Raw genomic sequence first — 10806 nt, forward strand, 5'->3', positions numbered from 1 at the left:
GTCAAAAAAGGTTGGGAAAATATGGAATACAGTGCTGTCTGACACTGATACTTCCCATTACCTGATATCAATTATATTACCGCAAAGTGCCAAGTAAAGTAATGAAACCCATACCATCTGGCGCCTGGGACGACAAAGCATAAAATCTAAGTTTGTGGTATTTCGACATCCCCTGCTTTCGTAGCGACGGAACACAGTTTAATGTTTGTGTTGCAGATAACAGTAACTATTACTTACGTTTTCCAACTCTATTCACTTGTCTACACGACAAATAGCGTACAACAACTACTAAGGGATGTGACTGCATATATTAGCACTGAGCTTCATCCGATTCCTCTTGTAGATGCTACTGATAGAAATCATTTCATCAATCTGCGGAGGCACCAGCATATGGATAACTTAACAGAATTCCCAGTCCTGCTTGCTTTGCACTTTGAAATCTCTCTAATTATATTGAACTGCAAACCATATTGCTAGTACACTTTCATTCAGTAGTGTCCTTTACTAAAATATTACGTGACAGAGTAAAAAAAGAAAAAAGTAGGCCCTGTTTAAAGAAAAGTGCAGTCAGAACATTGTGTTACGAATGTTAAGAATGATAATGGAATATCCTGCAGCAGTGACTTTAGGGACATAGGGCTTCTTATCATGTTTACTATTAAAAACGGTCTTGATCACAACTTATAAATAAATAAAAAATTGTGATCAAGACTGTTTTTAATAGTAAATATTTGTAACATATTGATCACTGTCACTCCCATAATGTATTCAAAAGTAATCTCCTTATAATGGTTTTACTTCCTAAAATAATATGTGGTTAGTAAAAAAAAGAGTGCATTCGTGGTGAACTGTAGAGTTAACTACCACAATACTAGAGTAAAACTTTTGAGATACACCATACATAAATCCGAGTGCACAGTTCAGAATTGAATTTTATATTCTGGTGCAAAAGTCTGTAACAGGTTGTTGGTAAACTTCAGGCAGCGAATTGAAAATTCCGACACAGAAACAAGCCAAACTATAGCTTATGAGCCACACCTATTATTTGTAAGAAAAATGAAGTTTCAAACGCGTTTAAAACTGTAAAAATATTACCTGTATTTGTCAAAAGTGATATATTACAGAAATGAGGTGTTTTGTCTTCGTGAAATCGTTCTTCAGGACAGCGCGAATAGTTTCACATATATCGAGTGTAACAACACTCAATGCTTGTATCGAAACTCCTAGTGAGAATTCTAGCTCCCTGGAGCTTCTTCCTGTTGCCATGATCCTTAACGTCAGCGTCTGGCGCTCACATGGAATAATTGCTCTCCCCACATAAATTTTATCCGTATTATACGATGGACTATGAGCGTCAAACATAAGTATGTGTGCCCATCTGCAAATAATCACGCCAATCATCGGGTTCGCCATGCAACTCGCGAAGTAACCATTCTGATCGGACTTTGTTTCTTGCATTTTATATTTTATTTATTTGTTTTTTGCAGCTCAAGTTGCGAACAGAGACCATTACAGAATTTCCTCCATCACGAATTTCGTAATAAATTGGATGAACTTTGAGGTTGGAGAGCCTAGTTGCTTGCCGCTGAAATTTCATATCTTGACCGATAGATGGCGGGCGAGTAGTCGATTTACGGCATGCACAGACATTTGCGCAGATATATCACTGCCTTTGGACGGGCCATGGGCCGAGTTCATTTGAGTTACCTGTAGTAAAATTTAGGCTTACAACCGCACCTTTACCGATCATAAGACATATTTCTTGTACTTTCTCGCATTAAAGTCTTGCACTTCAGTTATTCTACATATGCAGTATATTTGTTATATGAAATTGTACACGCAACAAATTATATTGTAGTCATACACACTGTACTATTAAAATAACGCATTTCTCCGCACGATATATATTTGTACGTCACACAATCGCCTGAATGTATAAACAAATATAAAACATTTATGATCGACGACAGCTTGTGCACTTCTGTGGAGGTTCACAATGGGAAGTACTATATCTTTCTACTGTTATCTTTGAGAATTCCTCTTGCTCTCCCCGCCCACCCCCGAACTACAGTGTTTAAAAGTACCTGTTGTCGCTTCCATCGATCAGTAGACGGTGGACGTTGGAAGCTGATGTATGCTGAGGGCAAGTGCAGGTACGTCAGTGAGGTGTGGTGTTTTCTTTTTTTAATTTCGTTTTGTTGTGGCGGGGTGAACACTTTATTTTCAGTTTTCCTATCCGTACTATAAATAATTTTCTTCTTTTAGGGATTGTTAGGATGTGAACTTGGATGTGCTGAACCAATTTTGATTGTAGGGTTATACATTTGCCCATGTATAAATACGATAATTGTATTGCCACTGATAAAGTAAAGAACAACACGAAAGTATCTTAAGCACTTTCTTTTTTGTTAACTACTACTTCAACTGTTAATTTCTGGCGTAATTTATCGTCGCAGATGTACCGGTATTTTGGCGCGTACATGCGCATTTTCACATAACAATGTGTAATTTTTAATTGCCTAAGGATAGCATTCACTTTTTCTTAAGGATAGCGTTAATTTAGTTAGCTTTAATCACCAAGTGTCCGCTTAGAATAATCTTTACAGGAAACCCGTGGATTCGAGAGTGCAAAGCTACTTAAGGTAAGAACGCATATAGTTTGCTCTTGAGAATCTTATATTTTTAAGATTTGCAGCTTTTAATATGGCCAGAACAAAGATATCTCATTGTCCGTGCTGCTACACATAACGCGCTTTGATCCTAGACCGCTTTCGCTTAAATGTTTGTTTTCCACCTGTTAGTTTTTCTCCGTCTGGACGGTTCTATTACGGTGTGCCGAGAGTTTACAGTTGAAATCGTACGAGAGTTATTATGTATATACGGTTTTACCCTCTTTTGTCGTAAGGAACGGGTATTTAAATCAATACCTCGTAGTATCATCTTTCCTTTTCCACCATTTGTGTAAATGTGCGGTGGCTTTGCAATAAGTGGGATGGTAGAGATTTTTTTTTTCCCGCTGAAGTGGACGGTTGTGTTGAGATATCCTGAGTGAGCCACACTGAACCGAACCACTGATTTGTTGCTACTGAAACTGCGTCAACAACAGTAACTTAAGTAATCTGTTTCTTGTAGTACAGCGCTCCTTATTAAATTTTAGAAAATGTGAATTTTTTCGAAACTTAACAGTTCAACGCTGATAATTTAAAACTCTCTTGACAAAAATTCCAAATGACGTACGTGTATATCGCTCCCAGATGATCGTTAGCGCACTTCATTACGCTCATGGTACACTGGTCATTGTCATTTATAATGAATGCCTATTTATTAGTCATCAGTCATTGTATGTGAGAAAATGTATAGATTTGGAAACCATATTTTCAGATCTATGTATATATTGTGTCATTTATGTCATATAAATATAGCTTCACTTTCTTTGTCAACTTTAAGTTCTTGCTGCACTGGATTACTGTTTTGTGTGTGTGTGTGTGTGTGTGTGTGTGTGTGTGTGTGTGTGTGTGTGTGCGCGCGCGCGGCATTTTTCTTTCTTCTGTGCGTCCATAAAGCTAGTGTTGCTATATGTGAGCAGTAAGCGTTGTTCAGTCTATGAGGTGGTCAGTTTTTCTTCAGTTAACTGGGGAACAGGTAAGCATGTTATTTGAAACAAAACTCGAACTTGACACGCAAAACGGGCCAATAAAGTACTAGCACATTGATATTATACGCCTGGTAAGAGTGTTTTAGTGTGTGAAATGATGCGCTACAATCATCATAACTATCAAGAACTAGTTTCTTCAATGTTATCGATTCTTTATTTGGTACCAGTATTTCAGAGTACGTGTGATGCAGTAGGTTAGTGTGGATGTGACTGCTATTTTAGATATATTAAACTATGCCCAAAAAATAAGTAGTGGAATGCTAATTCTGAATTTGTTAATAATTACTCATTCAAGCCAATAATGCAGTATTAGATTTATGTTATGTAGTCTGTTAAATGTGTCTCATGGTCTCCATAATTTTATTCCAGGTTGCAATAACAGAGGCAACTAACCCTGCCACAATAAGATGGCAGCCTCACAGACAGGTTTGTCTGCAAGTGTATCAACAGCAAAAACTGATCAATCTGAGGATAATGAGGCTAAGGAAGATCAGAAAACACACACTCAAAGTGCTGAAACAAAAGAGCATGGCTCAGAATCTACATATCACGAAACGCCTAACCAGGAGTCAAAGAATGTCAATACACCAGAAAACAAAGAAACTGGGCTAGAAGAAAAATTGACCAGTGAAGATAATAAGGAGACTACCAAGTTAGGTGAAATGGAATCTAAGTCAGTATCAGAAGTTCATGATACTAAAGCCAGTACAGATCTTGACAGGGATGACAGAAAGTTAGTAGGTGATAACCATAGCAAAACAAAATCAGTTGGAGGTGGTGAAACTATAAAACAAGCTGAAAGTTCAGAAAGTAAGACAGCCCTCAGCTTAGAGACCACAAAGGATGACAGTGAGGAAGCATCTGTGTCAGCAAGGAATATAGAAAGCAAGGAGACAGAGGATGATACAAAGAAGATTCCAGATGACAAACATTCAGAAAAGGAGGTGGGCGAGGATCCCAAAGACAGCCCAGCAGGGATTTCAGATGGTAAGACAGAGAGAACTGCTGGTGCAGAAAAGAGTTCTGAAACCCCAGGAGATAAAGGGGGAGAGGATACTGCACCTAGTAAAGATGATGGAATAAAGAGTGACATACAGAATGTTGCTGCAGATGAAGACACAGTTAGCAAAGATGCAGGGGTAGCTGTAGGAACTGAAAGTCAAATCACGGAAACTCCAGAGAATAAGGGAGCTGATAATGTTGTGGGTATGGCAGATGACAAAGATGAGGTGTGTGCAAAGAAAAGCGATGACACATCTGCAGCTGATAATAAAGAAGCCACTGAACAGACAAAAGAGGACAAGAATGAACCTGGCAAGGAGCCTGATGCAGAGCCAGAAGAACCCCTAGTACCTAAAATTCCAAATGGTGTTGCTTCGAAAGGTAAAGGCAGACGCAAAGGGACTCCAAAGAGAGCAGTACCAGATGATACACCCGAACCATCTACATCATCTGCTGAAACAAAATCTACACGAACACAACCAGCTAAGAAGGAAACTGCACAGCCATCATCTAAAAAGCGAAAGGCACCAGAAGAACAACGTGCACAACCGACAAGGCGCAGCAAACGCAGGAAGGTCCACGGCTGGGGAGCAAAGCGCAAAACCAGATCTCTTAGAGATCAATGATATGTGGAGGAGTCGAGTGCTCACGCATCGGATGACAGTGAGCCGACTGACAGTGAAAAGGACACTGAAACAACCTCAGATGTATCAGTGACTGGCACTTCTCAGAAAACCTTGTGAGAGCACTGGATGTACTAAATTTTAGGTAAGGCAGTTGTGTTCCAAAAAGTATTCAGATTAATACTCAGGTTCTTGAATGTATTCTCTTCGTGAAATACACAGTCAACTCTTAGTTTGTATAATTTCATTTCTGTTTGTCTCCTGGAAGCAAGTATTGCCATATATTCCCATTTGTGAGTTGGTAGCTATGTAAGTTTGTACTTTTATAACAACAATGATTAAGGTTTGATGATTTATAACTGTGCAGTGCGAGAACTGTGTGGGATGTTTGTTGGTTCCCCATTGTGGATATGGCAGTTCAACAGTGTTGTAGAAAAATTAATTTTCCAAATTAATTGTTGTTTACAACTTTTCATGTTCTTTAATTGGATTTTGCTAGTGGAAGAGAAAGCATCATTGGTAGCAATTATTGACATCTTCAAGAACGTAAACTGCTAAACCAACTGCTCAAAAAGCTGCTGTCCACTGCTAATGACAATTAGATCTTTTAATTCTGTTTTTTTGCTATGTCGTGTGACACTTGGTCTCAGAACGGAGCACTGTTACCAGCACTATTATTATGTAAGCCTGTCTTAACATGTTACAGGTCCCTCAACTTTTTGAGGTATATCACGTTTCTCATGGTCCTCCTCTTCCCGTTGCCATGGCGTTTTTTTATATTACAATATCAGTGTTACTGTGGACATAGCTGTTCTTTTCTTCATTCTTTTATAGTACGTCAAACCATTTACCAAGTATGCAGGATGAGGAGGTTGTGCTTTCTTATCTTCAGTTTCCTGAATATGTAACTGCAGATCACCCCCCCCCCCTCCCCCTCACACACACACACACACACACACACACACACACACACACACACACACACACACACAGGTGACACCTACCTATAAAAATTCATCCTGCCTTTCTAGGAGAGCCACCAATTTGCCCTGGCAGACAGTTATTTTCTGTGACAATGTAGAGATGTCTTAACTCACCGTGGAAAAGATAAGGGTCCCATGGCATTTTTCATTTATTTTGACCTACTGCAAGCAGTTATACTTTTAACATTTATTATTTAAGAAGCATGTTTGAATTAATCGTACCATTTCCTCATAATACAAGACTTAAAATTAATAAATGAAAGAGCATCTTCCTGAATATCAAGTTACAAACAATTTTTTTTCCAGGTTGCAACTGTGTCAGATGGCTGATAAAGATGTGGATGTTGTAATTGGCAATGAGTAAGTGGTGAACCAATATGAATGGGTATGGCGGGACTAAAAAGTGAAACTGAACTGAAGCCACAAAGGAAGCTTCTGAAGAAAGCAGAGTATCAAACCATGTCTTTAGTATTTACATTTCAATGTTCTGAAGATTTATTTGTGTACTGTGAAGAAAGTTGTGTCTGAAGATGGCTGGTGACACTTTAGCCAGAGGTTCCACATTTTTGTTTGAATTTTATGAAAGTTAAATAATATTTTTTCTGTCTGAAGATGACAGGTATAGAGAGTCGGTGATGATGACAGGTAGATACTTTCGGTGATAACTTCTTATATACTTCCTAGGTGGCAGTAAACTGTCTGTGTACAGGGCGTAACTAAATTCCCTTTACAGACCTTGAGGACAGGTTCTTTACACTAAAAAGTCTAGTATACATGGGCTCTAAGGTGCATACTTTAGAAGCTATAAACACTTTTTCATTTTCAATACTACGAAAAATGTCTCTGATACTGCAAGGTCTTTGCTTTTCATATTTTAAGATGAGGTAGAACGGACCAGAACATTAGAAAACAATTTCAGCAAACATAGATTGTAAAATGCATACCGTAAGAGCTATGTGCACACTTGTTCATCTTCATTACTGTGAAACATTTCTTCTATTGAACAAGTGGCCACAGCTCTTAATATGCATGATAGAGCCCATGTTTACTCGACTTTATTATTTTGGTATAAGGAACCTGCCCTCGAGGACTGTAAAGGGAATTTAGTTACACCCTGTATATTTTTACCCCTCATCTTTTATTTGTCTTGCTATATCTCATTTGGCCCATAGTCATCAATAACTTAATTGCCTAACTTTTGAATAGCTGAGCTACAGCCCTCCATTTCATTGGGCAGTCAAGTCATCTGTCACCTGGTACGTATAAATTTGGATCATGTTTATATAGTTGAATGTTTTCATTTGATTTCACTAACAATAGATTTACGGAAGACGAACATTATTGATGTATCTGTAATGCTGTTAAGAACTACAGCTAATTTATCAATATATTGAATGTTGTAATTGGAAAATTGTGAAGATATATGTGCAAAATATAAAGAAATTATTTCTGTGTGTATAATGCTGACAAGTATAGCAGCCACTCCATGTATTTAAATGTTTTAATGTGAATTTTGTGAGAATGTAACTGTGAAGTAGTCAAAACTCCAGCTGTTTCTGCACATTTGTTTGTGTCACTTTTGAAAGACTGTTTTACTGTTCTATAAGAGCATCAAGTTTAGTTACATAGCCATGCATTATTGTGACATATATGAAAATCACCATTTCAGTGTAACAGCATTGAAGAATTGAATGTCTTACAGTTGTACAAAAATGTACATAATATCTGTGGGTAAGAAATTTGCTGTCAGCTGTGACTAACTAACGTAATAATGCAGCCATCATTTGAGTTCAAGACAGTAAGGAAATGAAATATTACTTTAAGAGTATAGTTTTTCGCAGCAGCAGGATATAATTTGGCCTGCTGAAATGTAATCACCAGGCAATGAAGTTGATCGCTAGAGATGGACAAATATGATGCAACAGAAATTCAAGGTGAAGCATTTATTTGTGAAGTATTGCTTGTTTAGTAACCAACGGCATTGCTTCGCTGGCGCGACTGGTTCCTGCCCCAGTGACCAGCAAGCAACGTTGGCCCCTGTCAGTACCTGGATGGGTGACTGTAAACCCCCCCCCCCCCCCCCCCCTCCGTTTAGTGGCTGGCAGCCAATTCCAAATTCCTAATAAGTAAAGTGTTACCAATTGTGATTTAGTTATTAAAATTATTTGTGGCCAAATGACGTTTACTGGAGTATCAGATTTGTCCTCTCAATTTTGGATTTCTCTGTAAGGGAAAGGCTTGGTACTAATCTGATGGTGAATATCCCATGAAAACTGTTTTGTGTTGGAACTTTGTACTTCAGGACGTTATATGTACTTTGCTTCCCCTGAACTACTTAATCTCACTGATTTATTTTTTCATATGGCATCTGATTCACTTTAAGACCACATCATGTTGTAGAGCTCTGCCAAATGTGATGTCACTTATGGGCTGGTAGGTGGAACCTTAAGCAACTGGTGTGGTACAACAAAGCAAGGGAGTAGTATTTTCATTTATAAACTCTCACCTGATTTCATTTTAACTACAGCAAAGTGAAGATTTTACAGGTTTCTCAGATGTCTACTGTAGTGAATGACCAATTCATTGTTTATTGTATTCTGTGTTCAAAAAGTAGCTTTTAGAAGATATTCATTATTTCTGTCATGATTGATTGGTGGTGTTAATGTCAAAGGTGCTTCAGAGAACAACTAAAATCGTTTTGTAAACAATGACTGTGTTTTATTAAATGGGCATTGAAGGTTTTGAAGAACTAGGGAGTTGTTTGAGAAGATAAAACCATGTATTCATTGTGAATTCATTAGTTGTATTTGAAGCAAAAGAATCTGCTTTCATTGAAATGATGATTGAGAAGATGCAAGAATGTGGGTGGTGAAATGATAATCATTATTAAAAAAAAAAAAAAAAAAAAACAACACATTTGCTACACAGTCCTTGGCTGATGTCAGACTGTGCAAATACAGAAAGTTATTAGCAGAAAGAAAATACAAATTTGAATTGTAAAGCTATTTTTTTAAAAAATAATTCTAACTGTACACTGAAAGCAAGCTAATTCATGGAGTAACTATTGTGAAACATTTATATATGATGATTTTCTGTACTTACTTTTCCTTAATTGCTTTGAATACCAATTTCACTTTATTTCACAAGTCTTAAAATTAGAGTTTAATTGTATATTTTTTTACGGCAGAAATAGATTATAAATTACTCATTACAATGTGTCAGTGATGGAGATGCCAGCTGAAACTCTTTCAAAAGGTGATACTCGATACATAACTTTCCAGGTAGAACAAGCACAGCAAGCAACCACTATAACCTGTATGTATCACATATTGACTGTGTGTTTTGTCTCGTAGCAGAAATGGTCTGTCTCGGTGTTAAATGTTTAAGATAAATACCATTTAAGTTGCTTACAAAATTGATGTATGCTATTCCTATGTTCATAATTTTGATATATGTGAAATAAACTATAAATGTAATTTCTGTGTGTGTTAATTTTCTTGGTTTTAATTCACTACAATTATCTTATAGAGGCTGTATATAAATTCAGCATATTAATTTATCGTGAAAGTAGAGTCATTACCATTGTTGAAGATGTTGATTACAAGTCAATAATGTATGTACGGGAGAACAACAAACAATTGTGATTTGAAGTTTTAATGGAAAGGCCCTGGGTAAGAAAATGATTGCGACACAAATGATAAAGATATTGTTAAAAAGAAGTCCATTTCTTTTTCTACAGAAGACAAAGTTACATTCTGCCATTGTGAATGCCTCAACAACTGGTATGCGCATATATATTTGGCAAAAAATTGATATTCTCTTCATTTAATACAGAATGCAACAGCAGTTTCCTCAAGAAACAACAGGGATGGCTGGTGATAAAACAAGCATGTAGGGAGTTCTATTTTGAAGGTGAGAGGGTCTGGCAGAGTTTGAATTTTAAGTCTGAAGAGGAAGTAGCTGTCACTCTTGCTCTCATATGGAGGAAGGTAATAGCAGGGAAGGATTAATTGTTTGCAAGGGGGTCAGTACTTTGTTGGTGGCAAAATGAGAAGTTACTTGTCAGTGACTGCTTGTAAGTTAAATTGTATTCCTAACAGCAATATGAAATAGGCATGGAAATGGACCTGACTAGGATTATTGAGATGGTTATGAAGTTGTGGATATTGAAGTGTTTGCATTTTGGTGACTGGCTCTTCCACATCTATGATCCCAGGACCTTTCTTACACCAAATCCAATGCAGTTTACTGGAAGTAGTGGGTGGTTAAGTGAAATGTCAGGCCTGGCAGTTGGGTCATTGTTTTCTGAGGACAATGAGGTAACCACGGGGCTCAAATCAGTGACACAGACTGTGAAATGCATGGAAAGACTGAATTGTTACATAAAAATATGGTTGTTGTGACAATATGAGGACGGCAAATTATCATGTTGTGTTTCAATTCAGACATTGCACCTGTAACATACATGATACTCCACTTTGTTAAGTGGAATTATTTTCTTGAATATATGGACGTTTCCACTGATCATGTGGGACAGTAGACA

The 10806-nt window shown here is 37.4% G+C and overlaps 1 protein-coding gene across 2 annotated transcripts; it reads left to right on the forward strand.

Moving 5' to 3' along the window:
- The first annotated feature begins 2058 nt into the window (after window positions 1-2058).
- Window positions 2059-9739, forward strand: LOC124555408 (proteoglycan 4-like). 2 transcript variants are annotated; one of them, XM_047129304.1, is made up of 3 exons: window positions 2059-2153; window positions 4025-5425; window positions 6570-9739. In XM_047129304.1, the coding sequence occupies exon 2, from the start codon at window positions 4063-4065 to the stop codon at window positions 5281-5283; it is 1221 nt and encodes a 406-aa protein (XP_046985260.1). In that variant the 5' UTR covers window positions 2059-2153; window positions 4025-4062; the 3' UTR covers window positions 5284-5425; window positions 6570-9739. The 2 variants fall into 2 exon arrangements, with proteins under 2 accessions (XP_046985260.1, XP_046985261.1); XM_047129305.1 differs by lacking the exon at window positions 2059-2153 and adding an exon at window positions 3535-3642.
- Window positions 9740-10806: the final 1067 nt, after the last annotated feature.

The sequence above is a fragment of the Schistocerca americana genome, chromosome X (assembly GCF_021461395.2).
Source record: "Schistocerca americana isolate TAMUIC-IGC-003095 chromosome X, iqSchAmer2.1, whole genome shotgun sequence".
NCBI lineage: Eukaryota > Metazoa > Arthropoda > Insecta > Orthoptera > Acrididae > Schistocerca > Schistocerca americana.